The 24,572-nt window shown below is 35.9% G+C and overlaps 3 protein-coding genes and 1 non-coding gene across 4 annotated transcripts; 1 reads left to right on the top strand and 3 right to left on the bottom strand.

The window, feature by feature from the left end:
• Positions 1–7,471: 7,471 nt before the first annotated feature.
• LOC131004911 (probable polyamine oxidase 5) lies at positions 7,472–9,392 on the bottom strand. The gene has a single exon (XM_057931678.1). The coding sequence runs from the start codon at positions 9,150–9,152 to the stop codon at positions 7,635–7,637; it is 1,518 nt and encodes a 505-aa protein (XP_057787661.1). The 5' UTR covers positions 9,153–9,392; the 3' UTR covers positions 7,472–7,634.
• Positions 9,393–9,771: 379 nt separating this feature from the next.
• Positions 9,772–9,845, bottom strand: TRNAT-AGU (transfer RNA threonine (anticodon AGU)). Its single transcript has one exon. It is a non-coding gene; the product is annotated as a tRNA-Thr (tRNA).
• A 106-nt stretch (positions 9,846–9,951) lies between these two features.
• On the top strand, positions 9,952–13,846 carry LOC131004910 (uncharacterized). Its single transcript, XM_057931677.1, has 6 exons — positions 9,952–10,179; positions 10,286–10,475; positions 11,181–11,370; positions 11,923–12,126; positions 12,412–12,711; positions 12,790–13,846. The coding sequence occupies exons 1-6, from the start codon at positions 9,991–9,993 to the stop codon at positions 13,769–13,771; spliced, it is 2,055 nt and encodes a 684-aa protein (XP_057787660.1). The 5' UTR covers positions 9,952–9,990; the 3' UTR covers positions 13,772–13,846.
• Positions 13,847–13,928: 82 nt separating this feature from the next.
• Positions 13,929–19,063, bottom strand: LOC131004909 (beta-galactosidase-like). Its single transcript, XM_057931675.1, has 18 exons — positions 18,486–19,063; positions 18,301–18,396; positions 18,073–18,185; positions 17,889–17,955; positions 17,680–17,772; positions 17,390–17,533; positions 16,811–16,899; positions 16,581–16,686; positions 16,387–16,474; positions 16,076–16,194; positions 15,785–15,949; positions 15,512–15,687; positions 15,299–15,408; positions 15,085–15,194; positions 14,892–15,002; positions 14,675–14,785; positions 14,395–14,600; positions 13,929–14,327 (listed from the first exon to the last, which is right to left on the bottom strand). Exons 1-18 carry the CDS (start codon positions 18,660–18,662, stop codon positions 14,219–14,221), a joined length of 2,190 nt encoding a protein of 729 aa, XP_057787658.1. The 5' UTR covers positions 18,663–19,063; the 3' UTR covers positions 13,929–14,218.
• Between the last annotated feature and the right edge of the window lie 5,509 nt (positions 19,064–24,572).

The following is a 24,572-nucleotide window of genomic DNA, read 5'->3' as shown; positions in this document are numbered from 1 at the left end:
TCTAGGATATTCTACTAATTAATTCTACTTTATCCTAACTTATTCTCAACAATTCTAGATTTTTCTTCATCTCCTCATCATTCTCAACTATTCTAGAATTTTCTTCTTTTTCTATCTTATTCTCAACTATTCTAGATTTTTCTTTTTTCTTCTACTTTTCAAAATATCTAGAATACTCTTTATAAAATATCTATACAAATCATGTTTATATTCCAACAAGAGCACCATTCGGCAACGGTGGTATCCACCCCGATGATCCCAAAAATTTTGTTCCAACACCAAAGTCTAACCTTAACTTCAGTGATGAATTTTCTAAAATCCCAAGCCACGCCTTCGAATTTGCAGTTGTTTCTCCATTTCCACAACGTCCAGATATATAGTACAAATCCAAATTGCCTCTAAGAATTTTCCAATCTTTTTACCTCTTCCCAGGTTTGCAAAAGCCTCAAGATGTCCCGCCACCGAGCAAGGGCGAACTGAAATCAACCCCAACCATCGTTGAATTTCGTCCCAGACTTCGCCGATAATAGGACAGAGCAAGAATAAATGATTTGCCGACTCTTCTTGAGAGTTGCAGAACTTACATCTTGTTTCATCATCACCCATAAGAATCCTTTTCTTCCTCAAATTGTCACACGTTGCAAGTCTGTTCCACACTTTGCAAGACATATAATTATCTAATTAATGGCTTGAGTTTTACAATAATAGTCAGCATTACAAACACTTGAAATTTAGATTGAAGTTGCTGTCTAAAAGAGCCAAAACGCATTAGCGTGGTATGCTCATTTGCTCACATGCTGAACTTAAACTTAGAGCAACCACATCGACTCATTTGACGGATAATTCGAATCACTCGGTGTAATGAGTCGATCGATATAAGCGACTTCGACTCAAGGCTCAACTCAATAATTAAACGAGTCAAACTAATTCATGCACGTGTATACACGCGCTGCAATTTTAAAAAAAATGTTTTTCATTTTGAAAAAGGAACGGTCCACTCAAACAGCTATTTGCCGATTTTTTTTTTCGTTTTCTCTTCCATTTAATCTCCACTTTCCCTTCACATTCTTCACACTTTCGATAGTTATTTATATGTTTATTTTAATTTATATTTAATTTTTTTAATTTTATGTATTTTAATTTTACTAATTTAAATTAATGCAATCTTAATTCAAGTAATTGTGTCATTTAAATTAAATTAAAAGGCTAACAATCAAAACTAATTCATATAAGTCAGTAAGATGCGAGTCAAGCAATGCATGCTTCATAAGTAGTCCTGAAGCGTGGATGAGTCAAGGATTTACTTAACCAATATGAGTGCTCTAAAGTTCGCTTCATTGCTATTTAATTTCTCATTTCAATTTCATTTTTTGTCTAATATATAGAGGTTATTTGAAAAATGAAAATTCACTAAAGAAAATTGAGCCTCTAATGAAATATACGACTACAAAGATTTACTGAACCGAATAACATGCATGTGTAAATTAAGTTTTTTTTAGAGCGGTAAAGTAAGTGTTAAAGTAAAGTATAACCAGAAATTAATGCGTTTTGCATATAACTTTTTTTAGGAGAGCATATACTTTTAGTCTTCCTAAAGATAGATATATAAGAGCCAATAAAATAATATTTGAACTTTAAACTGTTGGATTATATGTAAAGTATCACTTGGATATTGGATTAATTTAATATTGTGGTAAAAGTTGCATGAATAAATTCTCTTAAACGCTGGTGGATGATATGTCAGATCAGCTATTAATCTCATATTTGCATATCAAAAACATTGGCCATTAATTTCAATTTATTTATTTATTTATTTGAGTTAATTGTCTTGTTGGGGATCGGACAAAGATTTTATTAGCATCTATCTATATATATATATATTATAGCAAAATAAATTATATGGCATCGTATAATCACTTCATTCTAATTTTTCTCAATTCTCATTCATTCTTATTTATTTATATATTTCTAATCAAATTTTATTTTACATTATAGCAAAATAAATCATATCCTACGTGGTATCGTATAATCACTCTATTATAATTTCCCTCAATTCTCATTCATTCTTATTTATTTATATATTTCTAATCAATTTTTACATTTAAAAATTATTAAATAATCATATAAATTTATAGATAAATTTTATATTATTAAATAATCTATATATATATAATTATATATTATAGCAAAATAAATCTTATCCTACGTGGCATCGTATAATCACTACATTCTAATTTTCCTCAATTCTCTTTCATTCTTATTTATTTATTTATATATTTTTAATCAATTTTTACATTATAGCAAAATAAATCCTATCCTACGTGGCATCATATAACCACTCCATTCTAATTTTCCTAAATTCTCATTCATTCTTATTTATTTATATATTGCTAATCAATTTTTACATTTAAAAACTATTAAATAATCATATAAATTTACAGATAAATTCTATACTATTAAATAATCATATAAAACTATTAGATAAAGTTTGTACTATTAAATAATTGTATAAAACTATTAGATAAATCCAACATATCCATTTAATTATAAATCCTACATATCCATTTGATTATCAGAACCCAGCCAAATTAAAACACATTAGCACTTCAAGGGTTCATTCGTCTATTTGCAAATGCCTGAAATCCCTCCCAACCTTATACCAACTTTTTTATATATATAAACTCAATGACCAACAAGAACTCATCATGCCTCACAATCCACCTTGTTTTCACACAAAAAATTTAACTTAATAAAATGATGGCATCCATAATAGGAATCCTTGTATCCACTTAATAGAGATTGTTCCAAGTGTGACTAAAATTTAAATAAAGTATACCAATAAATTAATCCACGAAAAGCAATCAATTCAAATGTCAATTCATTTTTTTAGAAAATATATTCTTCAACTAAATGTTATAAATAAATAAAATACATGCCTATGCTCAATCTATCTACATATATAATAGCAAAATAAATCCTATCCTACGTCGCCGTATAATCACTCTATTTTAATTTTCTTCAATTTTCATTCATTCTTATTTTTTCTAATTTTTTAATCAATTTCCATACCTAAAAAAGATTTATATTTTTAATGTTTAGCACGATCGTGCATGTGAATCATGTTAAGTATCATGGTCATTTTTTTTGTAGATCTCATCACATTGATACAAAAATAGGTAAACTCAATTAACGATCAATAACATCATAATTAATTTACAAAATTTAAACTAAGTTTCAATCAATACACTATTTTCCGCCTTAAAAACTTTTGAAACATTTTGAGTATACGGGGGTCCGATGACTCAGATCTAGTCAATTGACACACATAAAAAGATAGTTTTATTAGCTTCGACACAAAAAAGAAATGAACCTATATTGCATATATATCAAACTAGAATTTCTTCAATTGTTTCAAAACCTCACTTTAAATTTTTCCTCAAACGAATCTTTTCTCCCAACTTTCTACAAAAGATCCCTCATAAAATATGTAAAAGAACAATAATACTTTAAAAAAAGTAATTAAAGTATTTTCAACGGGAAAAAAGTAATTAATTAAAGTTAAGCTCAATAACCGCATGCCTTATGGTTGACGTAGATTAGAAGTTGGATAAGTATATTCAAATCTATAGGAAGAAGACACGTGGATACTCATCAACTAAGCTAACTTTCGGTGCATGCAATTAATTTTGGACAACAAAGGCAGAGCGAGGAGGAAGACTGTATTAATTAATTAATTCTTTTAATCACAACTCCGCCTCAAAAAATACTCTTTTAATCACAACTTAAAATATATATACGGCACCAAACTTTTTTTTTGGGAAAAATAAATAAAATAAAATAAAAATAACAATAATAAAATTATTATTATTATTATTATTATTATTGTTGTTGTTGTTGAAATAATAATTTATATTTAATGGCGGACCATGAAGAGCGAGTGGGACTAGTGTAATGTCCTTAATATAAAATCTATTAGAGCATCCGCATTGGGGTTACATGATAGCCTACATGATAGCTTATTTGATGAGGGAGGACCATATTGAGTAAGGAGGCTGCATTGAGGTTACATGATAGCCTACATGATTTTTTTTGTTTTGATTTTTATGCTTTTCATTTAAATTTAATTGCTCAAATTTAAATAACATATTTTACTAATATTAAATTTTCATTAAAATAAAAATCATAAAAATTACATTAAAAAAAACTTTAAAACATAATTAAAATTACATAAAAACTCTAGATCAGTCCACGACACTTGAGCATTTCTTGGACCATGTACTCGTGTCCCATCCTTTGTGCATCGCTCATATGCGTCGTATCCAAACTGAGGAGCTGTATATCGAGCTCCTTCTCATTGAGCATGAGATCCTTCTCCTTGAGCTCGTTCTTCTTGGCGTACTCGGCGGTGATTTTTTTCAAATTTTGGTCAGACCGCTCCAATGCCTCTTTGTATTCCGATGGTTGCTCGGAGCTTGCCGCCTTCCCCTTCCCCTTCACCTTTGCCGCTCTCACCGCCGCCTTCACCGCCTTATTTCCAATCGGCCGGGAAGACGAGATCTCCTCTCCCGACGCCAAGGTGGTGAAGCCGCCCTCCTCTGTAGTCTTTGTCCTCTTGGAGGAATGCACGTCTCCCTCGAGGTACATGCATCGACTTGAACTTGTGGTTGACACGGAGAATTTTTCACACGTTTCAATAGTTGAAGGCGACCTTATTTGGGCTCCGACTTTTGAAGAGGATTTGGGCCTTGTCCAGGAGCATATCGTCAGAATGGCCGGAAGGCCACCGGGTGTGCGTCTCCACCCAAATACTCTCCCAGAGCCGCACATCTTGGGCCACTCGGGCCCAGTGGCCTTGAATTTGGCGGTGCTTGAGGTTGGCGCCGATGAGGGGGTTCACACGGTCGACAATCCGTGTCCAGTACGCCTCTCCCTTTCGATCGGCCCCACGGATGGCGTCGTTGGTTTTCTCCATACAAATTTGGACGATGAGGTCCGTCTCCTCGAGGGTGTAGGTATGACAGATAGTCCTTCCTTCCTCCGCCGCCGCCGTCGGCGCCTGCTTGTCATGCTTGATCTTGTAGGCGATTTCTTTCCTCCGGTTGCCTTTCTTCGATTTGGCGGCACTATGGGCTGCCGGTGGCTCCTCCTTGCCGGTTGGAGGATCATCCCCCAAGTTACATCCCTCCATATCAGGATGATAATCGCCGGAGAGATCGGGGCACCAATTTAGATCATAGTAGTTTGGGTTGTGTGGATCCATGGAAATTGTAGAGGGAGGAAGAAAGTTGAAGGAAAAATTGAGGAAGAAGATAGAAATTGAAGGAAGAAAGTGAAGAAGAAGAAGAAGAAGAAGAAGGAAAAGAGTAGATAAAGAGGAGAAAAAAGAAAAAAAGAAATATGCAAACGGTAAAAAAAAAAGCACGCAAAACGAGGCAGTCAAAGCTGCCCAATTTTTCAAATTTTGATTTTTTTTAATATGGTGCGTGTAAAACACGCGCCGAATTTCATGGCTATCGGGCATACACGATGCATCGTGTAGCCCTCGAGTGAGGTAGGGCTGCAACGCCCTACACGATCTCACCCTTACTCGAGTAGGGTGGATCGTGTAGGTGTGTTGCGGTGCTCTTAAAATCCTGAACGAATACACCCCCCTTATTTAACACAATAAGAAAAAATTTCCAATAAATATATTATAGGCGTTTATTTTTGGGATATTCAAATGTCCATGATAATTTCTATCATTTAAACTAGTTTTAGTTGATTCATATTCCATTAAAATTGTGAGATTGAAATAATCTTAATATAAAAGATAAAAATACTTATCAATCATGCAAAATAAACACTCTCATGTGTGCGCGGCACATTTGATTTACAAAACATTAATAAAATTTGAGATTGTGATATTTAACCCTAAGTTTGTTCACTTTACTACCATGCCACCTCGATGAGAGTTTTAATACACAAATATTAACAAGATAAAAAGTTGGTCCAAGGTAGTCTGTAATTTTCATTTTTCTTTTTAACCCCACAATCACTCATGGTCGCTGAAACTGATACGTTAATGATGATAGATCATAGAACCAAAAGAGTGTCATCTTTTTTGCTGATCATGATTATTAGTCACTAATCCGTATTTTGTGGGGTTGAAGATGATCACAATTAAAAAAAAAATCAGAAATCTTGATTCTGTTTGTGTAAGGGGTAAAATGGAGCTTTGGATGATACATAACAGACAAGCGATTGACAATTGATTTACTTTTCATTTATTTAATATATATGGCCAATCATAAAAGAGTGATTAAATGTTTTGAAATCAAGATGAGGGACATCAAGTGGGCCAATTCCAAATTCTATTTTGGCAGCAAAAATTCACAATAATAGTGTCATGAATGAACAGCTCTATTCTCACAAAAAATAAAATAAATATATCAATACTAAGAAAATGACCAGCCTATTAATTCAGTCTATTCAATGTCACTCAATAGAGAATAGTAGTATATTTTTACAAAACTATTGTTTAGAGGTATATACATACTCTAAAATGATTCTTTTTCCTTTTTTTCCCTTCTCACTTTGCAGGCGAGATTATTTAGTGATCAATCAAACAATTGCATATACATGAACTATTATAATTACATTAATTATCGGTCATATTAATATATGCTGGCATCTAACCAAAATGAAGTATATATATGATTAATTGATCATCAACACTTTATAGTTTTGCAAATAAATGCATACAGTGAATATAGTCTTGGTGATGCAATGCATAGATGTTGTGAAATTTGAAATAACAAAAAAAGTGACAAGTGAAGCAGCCCAATCTTTTGTCTCAATCATTGTGTACCAGAAGAACAACATATCGAGAAATATTGATATGGTCTGTGGAGAAATCTATTTCATCAAGTGGAAGAGGACCTATCAATGTCCAAATCCAAGAAAATTAAAAGATGGAGGCAAATCCATTTATACTTAGTGTCCCTTAGTTAAAGGACAATTTGGAAGTGAATCTGATTGGCTGAATTATTTGCAGAATTATGGGACCGTGCAGTGTGCAAATTGATAGTATCTGCTGCTCAATAACTTAGATTCTCCCAGCTCATTTCTAACTTTATACACTCTCTCTAATATTTATCCATCTAGAAAATGCATCAATTCTTTTGGTTGGAATATTTTGGACCATTTTGTCTTTTCTACCAAACAAATTTACCAGCCCACAATTGCAACCACTACTATACCCGCCTTATTCGGATCATGTCCTCCAAATTTTGGCATTTCATCTTTTTTATCACATATATATGCATTATTATATGTCACTCTTGATTAATTTTGTTCATAACATCTCCAATGTCCAATTTACAGTCCCACCTGGGCTTCATATAGATATGACTTTCATTTCTATCAACTATGTAAGTTAATAGTGTCAATATTATCGTATTATATTACATACGAACTAATAAAATAATTAAGATACGAAACGATACACCATGCAATTGATCATTAATCGAAGCAACACTAGAAGTAGAATAAGCTCATCAAAGATAAAAAAATTATCTCCAAAACGGATGTCGGAAGCCAAAAAAAAGACTCTAGGACTAATTAATCTCAATCACTACAAAATAGAGTAATAAAATTCATAGAGAAGCAACATTAATATTATAGTGTTGAAGAAGCCTATTAGCTTCTCTAAGGCCACTGAAGTAAGCGCCATGCGTAGTCGAGTAATGCGCCGCGTGCGTCGCTTCTCCGGCAAACATAATCTGCAGCCGCGGCGTGGAGCCGCCGAGCTCCTCCGGCAACGGCTCTGACAATGTATCCATATCGGCTATGGTGGACCCGACGGCGACGTAGCTGTAGGAGCCGAAGAAGAGGGGGTTAGTCCCCCACCGTGTCCTCAACGCCTTCCCGAACTTGAAATCGAGAGAGAGAAAATCGGAGGCGGTGGCCGAGAAGCCATTGATGATCTCCTCCTCGCTCAGATCTTCCACCTCCAGAGCCTCCTTCCCCGTAAACCATGCCAGACAAACTCTAGAGCCTCTGTAGATAGGGTATATGGCGGAGGTCCTCCTCATCCACTCAGGAATAGAGGGGTTCCGCAGCTCTGAATCCGCCGCATGGAACGCCATCTGCAACGAGGGCAACTCGCAGCCGCTACTCTGCTGCACAAAGACTTTGTCGACAACCCCGAATCCGAGCCTCTTAATGGCTCGGATTTTGGGACTGGGTAAGGGAGGATCGAACATGCTGCGATCCTCCCCGATCCCACGTTTGAGTACCCCAAGAGAGACGGTGACGATCACGTGATCGGCGGAGAGAGTCGATCCGTCGCCGAAATGCAGCTTCACCGGCCGGCTACTATCGCCGACCAATCTCCACTCGATTTTCTCAACTTTCCGGCCTAATTGCACGACTCCGGCAGGTAAAACCGACGCCAGGGAGTCAATCACGGCGGAGTAGCCTCGGGCGATGGTGATCTCCTCCCCGGGGAACATGACGTAGTGGCGCTCCGCTTCGTAGTCCAGGGTGTGCAGATCATCCGCCGCCGTGAAACTCCTCTGCGTGTTCTCATGCATCGCGAAGACCGCCGCCTCCAGCGGTTTCCTCCGCCACTTGCCAACGCTGCGCGTGTCTTCCGTGGGCGAGACGCCCCAATAAGCGTCGAGACCGCTCCTCAGAAAGGAACCGACGCTGAGATTCCGGTTCCGATCGATGCAGTGCTTGATTATCTGAGCAGAAGAAGAAGAAGAAGAAGCTGCTTGGCAGTCTCTTCCCTGAATAAAATCCATGAGATTTTTGAAGAGGTTGGAGATGGGGGTGAGGAGGGACGGATGGAGGTGGTGGCCGCCCTCGGCGGCGGTGAGCGGAACGTGGGGAAAGCCGTCCATGCACTCCCATGGGTGGTGAGAGTGGAGGAGGGTTGTGTCTTGAGCTATTTTGTAAATAGGGCTGCCTTGGATGCCGTGGATCCAGGTGGCCCCAAGCTCGACGCGGTCGCCGCAGAATTGGGAGGTGTTAATCCGGCCGCCGATTCTGGTGCCGCCCTCCACCACGTGGAGGTCGAAGGAGGTGGTGGATGTGTAGAGCTTGTGGGCGGCGGTGAGGCCTGCCATTCCGCCTCCGATTATCACAACTCTTGGTTTTTTGCTCCCCATTTTGTAATTTTGTATTATCAGTCTCAAAGTGGGCAAGGAAAGAATCAAGGCAGAATTCTTTGTGTCAATTTATGTTTGCAAGGAGATGACGTCTCTCTCTCTTAGTCATAGTTATATATAGTGGTAGAGTGTTTTATGTGTTTGCTTGGCTCGAAAGGGTATGTATGCATAAGATTTCTTTTTCAGTTGAGCTGTTTTATTCAACACTATTGTTAAAGGAAGGTCTCCTATGCGGAGAGTTTGATTTGTGTTTGTTTAAATTGACTACTCAAGAAATAATCAGCTAGCTAAAATTAAAAGTGAGACTACTGGTGCTTTGTGAAAAAAGTAAAGCCCATTAATTAGGAGTCATCAATTCTCAATTACAATAATTAATCTTTAATTAGAGCTTGCTCTACTTACTAATCCCTCATGCATCCATTATGCATCACGCATAATATAATTTTTTTAATAATAATATAGTTTGGAATTTTAAGATTCCAAAATTGTTATGTTAAATGACTGTTAATAATTTTGTTATATTGAGTGTTTAGTGTTATTTTCTCAAAAATGAGATTCCAAAATTGTTATGTTAAATGACTGTTAAAATAAAATAATAGAGCCACAAAAAGCACAATATTGCTCTCGTTGAGAGTCGAACTCAAGACCTCCCGCTTACTAAACGGGTGCTCTAACCAACTGAGCTACGAGAGCTTCTGCTGTATTATTGCATTTATTTTAATTTTCTTTTTGGATTTATTGATTATTTTGACACGAGGAAAATGTTATAAGTAGGGTAGGCATCGAAGACGATGGGCTAGGGTTCGGAATATTCTGCTTTTGGCGGGAAAACATTCCAATGCCAAACTTCCAGATCAGCTCTCTGTTTGCGGTGCTGGCGTCCAATCTCCGAACTCCGCATCCGACGGCCGGTGATGAAGTAACCCTATCCCTTTCGAATCTGAACCGTTCGCTCAATCCGACCGATGTCCCGAGGGTTCGCATTCTGGACACCGCTCTCTCGCTCATGCACTTCACTGTCCCACAGGTCTGCTTCACCTCAGCCAAGTTCACCGACGTTGCTTTTGTAATTTATTTTCTTTCTCTTTCTCCTCAATAATTTTCTTATTGTTTTTGGTTTTGGATATTTGTAGGTTCATGATTCGGTAATTGAGTTCACGTTGAAATCACTCGTTACGGTTTTGTCGTCTTCGATCGAGTGTAAGGTGGTTAGAGTTAATAAACAACTGGATTTGAGAGTAGGCGGATTGATTTTGAAAAGCGATTGTGCCAATGTTATGGAGGAGTGTGCTCGTGTTCTGGAGAAATTGGATGGCCAAAAAGGTTAAATTTGCATGTCCTTGCGCATTGAGTACTTTACTTATTGTTTTGTGTGTTGTTGTATAGTAGATTAGTTGCTGAGTGAACTAGTATTCTGGCGGCGTGTGTTTTTGGTGTTACAGAATGATCAATCTTGTGATATTAGCAACCATTAGGAAATGATTAGACGGAAGGTCTTATTATGGAAATGAGGTTAAGAGTGAGGAGAGACACTAACGTTCATGCTCCACATATGAATTTATAAATGCCATTGTGTGAAATGAGAAGGCTCCTTTTCTTCTGACTAAATAAATACGAATGATTTTGAATTGATTGATGAACTCCACAGTTGTTTTCGTTATGCCTGTCGGCAGAAAGTGCGTTACAATCCTGTACTTGGTGAATTGGCATTTGAATGCGGCAAAAGAAGTACATAAATATATGAAGTAGGCATGATTTCTTAGATGTCCTAACATTGAAATTTTGCTAACATAGGAGGTGTTTACTTCGGGTGAGGTGAGAGATTAGATTGACAGTACATATGATTTAGTATTTGAAGGATCATATGATCAAACAAACTCAAATAATCCAATCCATCAAAACATGTGGTCGATTAGCCTATACTATCTATCTATCTAGTTATCACCAAAGTAAACACCCCCTTACAGTAGTGTTGTAGTTCTCTATTTTTTCTTCTTGTTTGGAATAAAATGAAATCTTGTTCTGCAGGTGATCTTTGTTATTCGCTTTTGTACAACGTTATCAGGGTGGCAGCGCTTGCACCATGCTTTCCTTATGCAATGCTGTCAGATTCTATTCTCGACGCAAAATGTTGTGATTTGAGAACTACTGCTCTTGAAAACCTAGTTCGCTTAATACCGAAGCAATTCACTTTTAAGAATGGTGAAATACCTTTGAGGTGGGCTCCATTAGTGTTTTTGTATGAATACTATTCAATACTTGGCCAATGCTCAACCTTCTTTTCAAGAAAAGATAAAAAAATGTATCATTGCGCAAATCTACATACTTTTACTACCATGTTGCGTGTTTAGTGTTAAGATCTTTAAATAGTATTCATGTATTTAGAGAAACTTGAATTAGTTATACAAATGTTCGATATTGTTATTATGAAATGTTTTAACTTGTAACAAAACTTAGACATATTATACACAGTATAATACATATTTACAATGCAACCTGTGTAGTTATGCATTGGAGTTTATAGCTACAATTTACAAATATAATGTCGAGATACTGCTATCCAACTAATCAGACCACTCAACCTTTTTAATTGGTCTTATAGTAATAACTGGCAGACTCTGAGACACGTTACCTGCTTTAATTTAGGCTGCTGTGAAATTGGAATTTTATGTACTTCAAAAGTGCTGGGTGCCAATTTAGTTTTTCTTTTCAATCAAGCTTACCTGATAGGTTGCCACTAATGTCTTATCTTCTGAAAACTGATTTTCAGGTTATTGTCATGGCATTTAGACCCAATGATTTTGAAGCAAGATGTAGCACAAGTTTTGCAAGAATTCATCACACGGCCATTTCTTTCTTTGCAAACAGAAATTTATGACAGGATAGATTGGAGATCCAAAATAATTTGCCTGGTGATGTCACCATCAATGTTCATTGAGACCAGGGCTCTCTTGCACAAGTGGTTCTTAATGACGTAAGCATCTTTATTGATCTTTACCAAAACCGTTCTCCTTCATTTAACTTTCACTGGACAATGTTGCAAAGTGTGAATATAGTATTGTGTTCGCAGAAGCTGTTCTCTATTCTAAGGCAATTACACATGTCTCAAATTATTTTCGTATTTTGGATGTCAACTTGTTATCTTAATCTGGAAATAGTAGAACTGTCGGAGCACCTCTACTGTTTAGTTAATTACTAGTGAACTGTTGTAGATCTAATATCTCTTCACTTAATTGGTAGGCTTGGATTTAAATAACAGGGGTTTGGCTTCTTTGATGGAACTCCAGAGCGAAATTGTTGGACATGTGCTTGATATAATATCCAGACCGATGTGGTGGGGTATATCCATTGAAGTTGGATCAAAGCTGCCATTTTCTTTTGCATACTTTCCCTATCAGCATCAATTACTGAGAACTTTGGCTGGACCTATATCCCAGGAATATTTTAAGCATTTGCTTCAAAAAGTAAGTGGCTCAGTATCTGTCCCTGGAGGTGATTTGCACAAATCTTCTGGGAAAACTGCAACAGATATCAATTCAGTAGATCATAAATCTATGTGGTAAGTTCTCAATCCTACCCCACAATAAGAGTATCACTTCAGCTGATTGTGATGATTTTTATTTTTATCATATTACAGGGCCATGGTTATGAACTTCCCATGTTGGTTCTTTTTTGCATCTATGATGATATTCTGCAACAACAGTAACATTACTGTAGATAGTTTGTGTTCGGAATCCCTCTCTGGGTATCTTAAACCTTGTATGACTCATGATCCGGAGGTAACTTGTCCAGCAGAGGCAGGGAAGTTCATGGCGTGGATTCTGTACCCCATGAGTGAATCTACTCAATGCCTTTTGGTTGATTATCTAGTCAAAATCTCAGACTTATGGTTGCAGAAGTGTGCCAGCCTGAATAAATGCCACGAGGTGACAAGTGTTGACGAGGAGGCTAAGAAGCCCAAATCACATGTTAAGAATGAAATAGCATTGTATGAGCTGGATAGTTGTGCAGTTTCTCTTTGGCTCAAGGAAATTAGAGACTTATACACTAAGCATTTTGGAGAGAAAGTTGGCTTTTCAACTTCCAATACCAAAAGATTCAGTATCCACCAAAACCTATTGTTAAGGAGGATCCCATTAGGCATCCTGCTTCTGCATCCTTGTCATTTAAACGCAGAAGGATGTTCTTTGCTTTTGCACTATGCTGCTACCGGAACTGTCCAAGAGTTTTCAGGTATTCAAAATCCCAGACAAGGCCGAAAAAGATGGAAACACAACTCAATTAGGTCGTCCCTGTGCTGTATTCAACAGTGCAGTAAAGCTGAAGCTATTGCAGGGTGTAGAACCGTCTTTGACATAACAGATGTGGCTGATAGTATTTCTTATTCTATGTTTAATGAAGAGGAGGGACTGAATTTCGTCTGCCAAGTGAAGATGAAGACCTGCAATTATCTGTTGCAGTGTGTGAAAAGGTTACTTGACATCAAACATGATGAAGATGGTCTCCAGATGAGAAGGGATCTTCTCTCTCGAGTAGTTAGGTGGAGACGTCAGCGGAAAGATGTCTTTCAAAACAAGGATCTTGATAGTGTATGTGATGCATTGAGTTTGAGTGTATAAAAACCTTCCTTGTTTTAATGCATCATGTAATGGGTTTTGTAGTGCTTTTTTCTTGAAGATATATTTTTTCCAGCTTTTTTGTGGATCTCTTATGTTTATCAAGATTCAATATATATATATATATATATATATATATATATATATATAATTATGAAACTTTGTTATGTACAAGGGATTCTGTATTGAACTTGAGTAAGTATAACTGTATAAGAAGCTTCATTACATTCAAATATATATGGTGTATGTATGTATGTTGCGAACAATTTTTGTTTTCTCAACTGCATCCATCTGTATCCGCTAACAGGAGAATGACACAGCTTTACAATTCATCATCCCTGAAGCAATCTTGTTTGTTGTCGCAGTTGAGATTCAATCCCACATTCAATATTCTTTACTTGAAGATCATTCATATCTTGATCTTTTTTTAGCTGATCATTCATACTGCCATTATGCTGTTCTCTTGACCAAGGAGATCTTAGTCGGGTCACCGCCCCATTCCTCAAACACGACCAACAGGTTGCCACTTGGTTTCAGCCAAGAACGCGGAACATGGTACCTGACATTCACAGCACTTGTTATGTTGCTTGCAAGAAAATCGTGTAATAGTAGAATTTGCTCCTTACCATCTCTGAGAGGGTTGGTTGCAATTTCTTTGGCATTTCTTCTCAGAGAATGTGCCTGCATAGTTGCAGTTTCCACAGCTACCTTTTGCTATGTATGCAGGCCAGTGTCTGCCTATGCTTTGCCCGTTGATCCATACCTCGCCTTTGCTCATGCTCATCATGTCCAAACCTAATGGATCCTTCCCGGCTGGCGCCTCAAATGTAGTCTGCAAACAAGAAACAGATTGAAACTCTCATGTCGCCAAAACTTATCAGGTAGATTAAGTGAGTTTCAGACTACCTTATACCACGTTAGGGGCTGCTTCTGAGCAAGGAGGGATCCTTGCACCCATTCAACTGAAGAACTTCCTGTGAGTGTTGCAAGGCTGAGCGATTCGCCTCTCAAACCAGTCTATTCATATAGAATAAAAAACAAAGATGAATCTCCGACCTTCTTCTTTAGTCCTAAATTTTTAAAAAGGTAGAAGAAACTTTCTGCTTTGTCAATATCATCTAACCTTGTAAGACCATTTCTGCTTTGTCAAGTCTCTTGTGCCCGCGTTGAGGCCCTTCAAAGTGACAGGACCAAGAACTCCTTCATTCCATCTCTCGTAATGCACACCGACGTTCTGAGATGTTTAAGAGCTCGAATTTCAGACAATGTAGCAACACTAATGTCAGACAAGAGAAGGAGAAGGATGTTCCACTCACCGGAAGGCCCACAGAAACACTAAGCAGAGATATTTTGTTGACTCCAGCCCACAAATTTACTTTGCCACTATACGTCAGCTTGGGATTGTCCAGACCTCCGTACGTGGTTCCTGTCGTGGAGCCAGAACAGCGTGAGTATTTATATGTAAAGCAGGAGAAGACGCGTACGTAATTAGATAGAAAAAAAAAATACATAACAAGAGCTTCTAATCACCTGCAAGCTTTCCATTGATGAAAACATGCAAGGCATGTCCAGCTGACAAAACTGTGAGAAGAGGCCACTCCCCAGTCTTCAAGAATCCTTCATTAGATGCTATATTCACACTGTAAAAGAAATTGTAACAACATTTGTATATAATGAGTGATCATATCAACTATATTTGGCCTGAAGCATTCAAAATGAAAATCTACAATGGATCTTACTTACTCTGTCAGATACCACAGATAATCAGATGAGTCTCTTGTAACATTTACTTGCTCCAACAAGCCAGACATTGTAAGTGTGTCACTATCATCAGCCGAAGGAGTCTCTTCGTTGTATGATTGCCAATGTAATCCACCTCCCACAGGTAACATCTTCGGTGGGGAGCTTTTTGAGCTAATCTGCAGCCACATATGTAAGAAATATTAAAAACCAATATTTAATTCATTTAGGATTAGATACATCACTTATCATTATTGAGATAGCATGTTTTCTTACTCTTGCAGTGTTGTAAACAACAGTCTTGCAGTCAGGCAGAATGCTGATCGACCAAGGGGGCAAATCATACTGCACGTTTTGGAAGGTCAGCTTCGTGGAGAATGTAGGGTCGTAGTTGGAAAGAAATGCAGCACAAGCCCCAGTCTTGGATCTGAAGACATGAACCTGAGGATAAAATGATGAGCAAAGGGTGAATACGACGTGTTAAAAAAGTATAGGAATGAAGAAACAAAAAACAGTGAAATCAAAGAGTGATTTTAGTTGGAAAGCTAAAATAATATCAATTTTCACCTCTTGATTTTTCCCAGGCCATGTGACTGTGGGATAAGAAGACACTAGAGCTGGCTCACATTGCTTGATTGCTTTGTGCAAGTCTCTCAAGTGCCCCCACTTGGGCTCATTCAATAGTCCTATTCATGAACAACAGTTAGTCATAAATTAAGATGCTATGTGAAATGATCCTCGATCAATTCCTCATGAAGAACATCGTTGAACACGATGATAGTTTTGATGTGAAGTGCAAACTACTTCTTAGTTGATATATCGTAAAATACATTAATCAGATACTAGGAGATAAATCTAAGATGATTTTAGAGGGTTACCATATTCATCGATTGGAGCATCATAATCATAGCTGGTGGCAACGAAAAGACCAGCTGCATTTCGTCCAAAGTTCGTCCCTCCATGATACTGGTACCATGCAATCAACAGAAGACAAATGTTTCGTTATCTGCAAATTCTTTTCAAATCATGATACCTAACTACCTATATTGAAGAGAACAAAAGGCAAACTTACCATGTAATAATTGAAGTACGAGCCATTGTTCTGCACAAATCTAGCCACTGCAAAGGCCAAGTCTTCAGCAGGTCTGTAAGGAGTTGGTCCACCAAATTGTGTATACCTAAACAACATATAATAGACTCAGGAGGACTCAACCAAACAACTAGATCTTCAACAAAAATTCATCCAAACTATTGCTGCAAAATGGAGTTATTTATGCACACAGCTAAATTTCATTCATTTACCAGCCAGTCCAGGCTTCAGTCCACATTTTTGGCTTGTTTGGCTTGTTAGGACGAAAGCCTTCGCAGTAGAACCCGTTACAAGTATCTATCTGTAAAGACGAAACGTGATTAGCAAATATGCACTAGAGCAAAGAAATACCGAAGCAAATAACTGCCAGTCTTTAACTGACTAAGCAAAACGTCACAATTCAAGAAACTGACTCGCACTATGTCAATTCAAAGAAATAAAACGCACAACACCTAGTGTGACCCTACATATTATGTATACTGAGATCATGATCAAGAGTTCAATTAAACTCACTCAGATAGTTAAGTGCAGCATAAGTCAAATATTCTTTACTCATCTAAACCAGACTGCACTATTCTGTTTATCATTAGTAGATATTTGGACCAAACTGTCCATTTGTCGCATGCGATTACGACAAGAAAAGGATAGTTCTTAACTCAATAAGCCGTGTTTCAAAAGCTAAAGCAATAAAGAAACATATAAATACACCAAAACCATTCCTGAGTTGTTCGAATAAAGATGAAATAACTATACATACGTTAGAGGAAAAAAAGGCCAAAAAAAATGCTCACAATGGGATCGGGGGCAGTTTCTTGCTTGCACATGATCCACGGGACACCGGTGTTTTGAGCCACCGCCATCTTTGCTGCCCATGCTGTATAAGCTTTACCAGGAGCACCAATTTCCCACTCTACTGGTCCATATTCATTTTCTATCTGCCAATATTCATCATTCAAAACTGGTCACAACAAAATTGCCAACTCATATATATATATATATATATATATATATATATATATGTATATGTGTGTGTGTGTGTGTGTGTGTGTGTGTGTGTGTATGTGTGTGTGTTTGTGTGTACCTGAGACATGATTATAGGCCCTCCTTGAGGCTCAAACAATCTCTCCGACTTCATCAACCCGACTATCCTTTGAACAAAACCTTGCATAGCAGCCTTCATCACAGTCAAACAAGTAGATACCAAAACCATCAGCGACAAAAATCCTCATCAATTCAATCCACATTTTCATTTCAAACACAATGTGTGTGTGTGAGAGAAAGAGTGCAGACCTTGAAAGGCCCATTGTCTGTTCTGAACTCGATTCCCGGCACATACTTGAGCCAAACAGGGAATCCCCTGCATCACAACAGAGCACATGCATTTCAGTGATCAAGAAACACTTGTTTTTTCTTTTTCTTTTTTCTGCTAAAAATCCAAGCTCAAATGTATTCGATTGCATATCATAAAAATTACCCAAAATTCCACTCTGCACAAACATACGGCCCAATGCGGAGGTGCACGTAGAGGCCTGCTTGCTGCGCCACTTTGATGAATCTGACAAGGTCGAAACGCCCTTCAAAATTATACTGCACATAATAATAAACCCAAAATCAAAATGCAATCTTTTTTCTATGTGTCGTGATGAAAAACAAGATTAATAATCATAAATGTATGATTACAGAATTTGCAGAGCATCATTACCTTCCCAGGAGAAGGTTCATGCCCATTCCAAAACACATAAGTCTGTATAACATCTAACCCTCCATCTTTAGCCTTTTGAATGAGATCGGGCCACATCTATCACCAGAAAAATCCAGTGAAGTAATCAACCCAAGAAATTCGAAATTTTTTAAAAAAGAAAAGAAAAATAGAGATGAAATTGATACCTCAGGTGTGCTTCTTGGATAGTGAATGGAACCGGAAACAAGAATTTTCCTCTTTCCATTAATGATAAAAGATTTGTCATCATAGGAAACTGTGGCATTAACTGATGAGCAGGCCAACAATAACAGCGCCGTAAACACCAAAACGTTGATTCCCAACATTTTCAAGATTGAACCCATCTCTGTGTTTGTGTGTGCGTGGGTGAGAGAGAGGGAGTTGAAAATGGCTTAAAATTTGAAAACTTTGAGCTGCAGTTGAAAACAGGGGAAAGAAACAACTGAAGAAGAGAAACGTCCAAGAAGCCGCGCGTCTCTTCCTTTTCTATTGTTTGCTTCTTTTGAGAATGAAATGAGAGAAAAGTATTTGGATTTATATAGGCTGTGTGTGATGATGTTTTTGAAGAGAAAAAGGAAGTTATTGAGTTTGGAGTGGAGTTTTGGACTTGGTTATGTGTGCATGAGGAAATGGGGAAGCTCCAACTGCTTTATAAAGATCGATGGAGAGAGAGAGAGAGAGAGCCCACAAATTCATAATTTGGTGGGGTTAAGTTAGAGAGAGGCACCACACCACCATTATTGATTTGACAATGGAATTTGGGTCATCTCTTTTTACTATCTTTAACAGAATTTCTCCCAAAACTGGAGTTGGGTGAAAAAGTTGGAAAACTTGATGATGGAAAATACTCCACTTCAAAACAAAGCAAAGCAATATATATGGAAATTCACATTCTTCAATTTTTATACACTTATTTTTCAATATTACGTGCACTTTATATATTTTCAATAGCTTCTAAGAATACTCCCCCTTCAAAAAAAATAGCGTGTAAGAATATTAGTAATGATTGTTTTAAGTTTCTTCACCCCCAAAAAAAAAGGAAAAAGAAGAAGAAAGTCGAGTGTAAAATCTGAATTGTTGTTAAAAGTGGTACGTTACAACCAATTTCACTTACTATTTAAAAATCATTTATATTTGAGATATAAAAAAGTTAGGAAATTTTTGTCTAATTCATACATAAGAAATGGTTTAAATAAGTTTAGGCCCGACGGCACATTATGAATACTAAGAAATATTATGTCCCCAAGGGCACACCAAGCCGTGCGACCTCCTGTGTGTGAACAGTGAGATCTCGGGTTCAAACCCCACTGCTCCCCTTCCCCAACTCCCCCAAGTCAAAAATAAAATAAAATACTAAGAAATATTAGGAATTCGTTGTAAAATATTATGAATTCAAAAAATATAATTTTTATCATTTTTAAAATTCGAACTTCAGTGTCCGTGTGTTGGTTAAGCGGTAAGGGGTTAATGCAATGCCTAATGTTAAAGGTCTTGGGTTCAAGTCCCCTGTGGCGACTCATTTGATCCACTTCCTTCGTAGTATTATCAACTAATTAATTTATAGGAAATATCAATTTTCTGGTGAAAAATAAAAATGCAATGCAACTCGTTGCACCAAATAAAGTCCACTAGATTAATGTGTGTGTGTGTAAACCTATATTTTCTCAAGCTTTTAAATAGTTGAAGATTTAGCGCCATACCAAGATAACTGGTTACTAAATAAACGAATCTTAATTAGCTCATACACTTATAAACTTAGAATGTTAATATTGTTATTATTAGGAATTGGATAAATAAAAATTAATTTTACAATATAAATTACTATTACAATTATTAAATCGTAAAATTTATGATGAATTCATCACTTTATTGAATGAAATATTAAAAAAACTTTATGTGGATTAATTTAAGGAGATATAATGGAAGGAGAGTTTCCATTGGCATTTGATATTAGTGTAAAAAATATTTTCCAAAATAAAAATAAAAATAATAAATTTATGCAGTCACATTGGCCACAAACTAGTTTAATAGGAAAATTATTGATTTATATAATTTATTTTTAAAAATAAGAAAATGATTTAGTTATTTTTATTGTATTTTCTATATAGTACTTATTTTTATAAAAATAATTACATTTTTTAATAAAAAATAAAATAGTTACAAAAAAAATAACTACATTGTAGAGAATACAATAAAATAATTAAATCTTATTTTTATTTAAAAAATAAGTTTAATAAATTAATTTTTTTCTATTTAAATAATTTATGAATGATTGCAATGTGACTGTTAGCATCGCCCAAATTTATATTCTCTGTAAAACATGATAAATTGTCAAAATGATTAATATTAAAAAGTGGAAATTTTCAATGCAATATTACCCTACACGTGTAAAATTGTAAATAACCCTCGTATCAATTTCCTTTTAAAATAAATAATAAAGCATTTTTTTCAACATTAAAAGATAGTATTACTATTCTCAACTTCATTAAATTTGTTGTGGACCGAGCTACCAGACAATTAACAGTACAACGTAAGGAATAAATAGAAAAGGAGATAGTTGAAAATTTAACTATCAAAACTCTTGGACCGTGTTGTAAATTGGATATAATCTTAAAATCATTTCAATAATGTCTATTTTTTTTATTTGTCAACTCTTCTAACTTTTCTACAAGAGTTTGTAAATTGAGATTTAAATATTTATATATTTATTTAAATTCACAAATAATTTAGTATCTAATTTATATGCTTAAATTTTATCAATTTCATCGTCAGAGGTTCGACAATTGAGTAATGGGTTAGGAGTTGGTGCGATAGATATAGAGGGGATTTGGTTGAGCTTATGAGCTCTTTAAAACAGCTTATAAGTTGTTTAGGAGCTTATAAGCTCTTTCAAAGTGTTTGGCAAAATAAGCTTTTAAAAAGCTTATTATAAGCTGTAAAATTAAGCTCTAAGAGTTTATAAGCTCCCAAAAAATAAGTTCATCTATCCCAACTTATTTTACAAAAATAACTCAATTATGATTTTTATTTTCATTATATATCATTCTAATTTCATTTATTTTCGACTTTCTCTTTCTAACAAAAAATTTCTCTCTTTAACTAAAAATCTTCTTTCTAGTTTATAAGCTCAATATCCAAACACTTTGACAATTTATATGATCTTAAAAAACTACATCTTATAAGCTTTTGAAACATCTTATAAACTCTTTAGAATAAGCATAGCCAAACACCCTTATAGCGTGCTTCCTAAATCCTAATGGTTCAAGTTGTGATTTCAGACATCAAATTGCAAATTTGATAGTACGTAGGTAAGGACAGCCAAGACAATGAGTTTCAAAAGCTCTCGACAATTTTGAGTTTTGATATCAGATGAATGTCTAAATAAATCTTAGCCAAAATTCTAGGGAAAAAAAAGAAGGAATTTACATTTAAATTGTCTTGAACATTTAAATTGCATTTATGTCATAAGGAAAATATCATTCATTTTACATTTCAATGTTAAGAAAATTGGAAAAAAATATCACATTTATCTCATAAGGAAAATATCATTCATTTTACATTTCAATATTAAGAAAATTGGAAAAATATCATTCATATAGTTCCCAACTCCCATCCATTTAAATTGTCTTGAACATTTTTATGAGCAAATAGAATAGAGTCGACAATGAGTTCAAATTATTCTAGCAAGTTGGTGCGATCGACCAACCAACAACATGTGTCATTAATTCGTAGAAATCTTGAGAGAGTGGTGGCAATAAAATTATGATTGGATCACGCTAACTACTTGCCCTATAATTTATATATATATAGAATCAACTTCGTGGAGGGTACGATTACATTTTGATTTAGGATTTCAAGAAACTATCAATATTGTATTAGTATCGAGAAATCTATGTGTTACATGCTCACTAAAATACATTAATAGGGATTTTAAATTTTGAGAAGGGTGGAATACTGAGCCCCTCGAATCGTGACTCTGCTCTTGGGGATGACGAGATGGACACCTTCCCGGATTCAACAAGGGAGGATGTCGTTGGTTCCCTAAATCTTGGATCTGATGCTGCGCAGGTGGACCTTCACAACCCCTTTGCTGCTCTGGAGTCGTTGGATGCTGAGGTTCAGTTGGATAATGAGGTTGTCTCTGAACACTCGGTTGGTGATAACAGGGCGGACAAGTCTGTTGGTATGGAGATTGTTCCGGTGATGAATGACACTACCCGACATCCGGTGGAAACTACTATAGTGTCAGATACACAGGTTGATATTGTCACTCTGCATTGTAGCGATTCAGACATGGCTTTGACTGTGACGCCAGGAAAGGCGACAATGGAGGATCCTCCCATAATTCGCGGTCGTGGGCGTCCGAAAGGGCCTTCCAAGAAGGGGAAGGTCTCTGATTCATCTATCAAGAATCGGCTCCGGCGTATAGCTCGTGCTATGTCGACCGTGGTTTCTAAAAGATGGGGAGATATGCTTGACGACGACCATTCTTTTGATGAGGATGATCCTCTAAAAATGTTCTCTTAGTCTTGTTTGTTTTTCGGTTTCTCGTGGCTTCTCGCGGGTGCTTTCACTTGTTTTTGTTCTTTCTATTTTCCTTTTAATAAAATTTCTATTTCAGCAGGGATTTTAAATTTTGATTTTTTTCCCACGAGTTCACCCTTGTCATCACTAACCTTTAGAGTGGGCATTTGTTAATTTATTTTTATTTGACATCGTAGTCTCAACTTAAGGACACTATCAAAAATATTACTCCATCTGTCCCACGAAACATGACACAATTTTTTTTAATTTATCCACGAAGCTTGACATGTTTTTAAAAATAACAAAAAAATTACTCCCTCCATCCCCAAAATAAGTTCCTCTTTGGGAATGGCACGGGTTTTAAGGAAGAATGGTAAAGTGTATTGATAGTGGAGAAAAATATGTTATAATTAGTATTATGAGTGGTGAAAAGGTGAAAAAGTGTTATAATTAGTATTGGAAGTGGTGAAAAAGTGAAAAGTAAGAATAAACAAAGTATTATTAGTGGTGGGGTAGTTATCCAAAAATAGAAAGAAAGAAATAGGAACTTATTTGGGGGACGTCCCAAAAAGGAAAAAGATGAACTTATTTCAGGGACGGATTGAGTACTTTTTATTCACTTTTTCACATACCACACTTAACACACAAAATACCAATTTCTTAATTCTCGTACCGAAAAGAACTAGGTCATGTTTCATGGGACGGAGCTCCGTCCCACGAAGCATGACACAGTTTCCTTTTTGGTTTGTCCCACGAAGCTTGACCTGTTTCTAAAATAGCAAAAAATTTACCCTTTATTCACCTTTTCACTTTTTTCACCAATCACACTCAACATACAAAATACAAATTTCTTAATTCTCGTGCCAAAAAGAACTAGATCATGCTTCATTACCGCTTAGTCACAACTAAAGTTTACATATTAGTTTCTCTTCTTTTCTCATTTTTTGAGTTTTATTGGATGGTCCATAGTTGCTTGATCAGAACTTCTTTTAGATTTTCTTTCTAAATTTCCTTTACTTGAAAAGTTGACTAGTAAGCAAAGCAAATAAGTCATGGAGATGGGAAATATTTGTGAAAGCAATATTATTGCGTAGAAGAGAATGTTACAGAAATAATTATATGTGATAGCTTTGAAGCATTTTGTTACATGTATATATACATTTTCATGTTCAACAAATTTAGTTACAACCTGAATTGAATTGTGTGCAATGCTGTTGTAGGCCAACAACCTCTCCACCACAGGCTACCTAAAGCAGCTTAGCTGATCACCCAAAAAAGTTGCAAGTTTGGTGTATAACTGTCCCTATTTATTTAACAACTGCTTAATTTAAACCACATTATATTAATTGAATTTGTTCGTAGGTTTTAAGAACTTCTGCGCCTTATAAAACTATCATAATTGCTAATTATAATGGATCTGTGAATTATATAGATTTCAAAATTAATCATGGAGTTTTTTAATTCGGTAACAAATATATGGTCTCTATTGCAAAGGAGCTGTTTGTTAAAATAAGATACTCCTAATTAATTCAAAACAAATTAGTCTCTTTTTCTACTTTTTCAATGCAGCCTTTAATTCTTATAAAAGTAAACCAAAAAAATGAGCCGCTTATTTAAAATTTTACTTCCTTCGTTTGTGAGAATTTTTTTTTTATAAAGAATGACACAAGTTTTAAGACGAGGTTATTAAGTATATTGAAAGTGGTAAAAAAAATGTTGTAAGTATTGAG

The sequence above is a fragment of the Salvia miltiorrhiza genome, unplaced genomic scaffold (genome assembly GCF_028751815.1).
Source record: "Salvia miltiorrhiza cultivar Shanhuang (shh) unplaced genomic scaffold, IMPLAD_Smil_shh original_scaffold_468, whole genome shotgun sequence".
NCBI classification, from domain to species: domain Eukaryota; kingdom Viridiplantae; phylum Streptophyta; class Magnoliopsida; order Lamiales; family Lamiaceae; genus Salvia; species Salvia miltiorrhiza.
Note: the sequence above shows the minus strand (reverse complement) of the source record. Positions and strands in the feature narration are given on the sequence as shown.

Bases quoted from the DNA above. Each gene is read 5' to 3' on its own strand.
- LOC131004910 (XM_057931677.1), top strand. From the start codon at position 9,991: ATGCCAAACTTCCAGATCAGCTCTCTGTTTGCGGTGCTGGCGTCCAAT. The intron at 10,180-10,285 runs GTCTGCTTCACC...GGATATTTGTAG, and splicing joins TGCACTTCACTGTCCCACAG to GTTCATGATTCGGTAATTGA. The intron at 11,371-11,922 runs GTGGGCTCCATT...ACTGATTTTCAG, and splicing joins AATGGTGAAATACCTTTGAG to GTTATTGTCATGGCATTTAG.
- LOC131004909 (XM_057931675.1), bottom strand. From the start codon at position 18,662: ATGGGTTCAATCTTGAAAATGTTGGGAATCAACGTTTTGGTGTTTACG. The intron at 18,397-18,485 runs GTATCAATTTCA...TTCTGGTGATAG, and splicing joins ATCCAAGAAGCACACCTGAG to ATGTGGCCCGATCTCATTCA. The intron at 17,773-17,888 runs GTCTGCACTCTT...ACTGTGATGAAG, and splicing joins CAGACAATGGGCCTTTCAAG to GCTGCTATGCAAGGTTTTGT.
- LOC131004911 (XM_057931678.1), bottom strand. From the start codon at position 9,152: ATGGGGAGCAAAAAACCAAGAGTTGTGATAATCGGAGGCGGAATGGCA.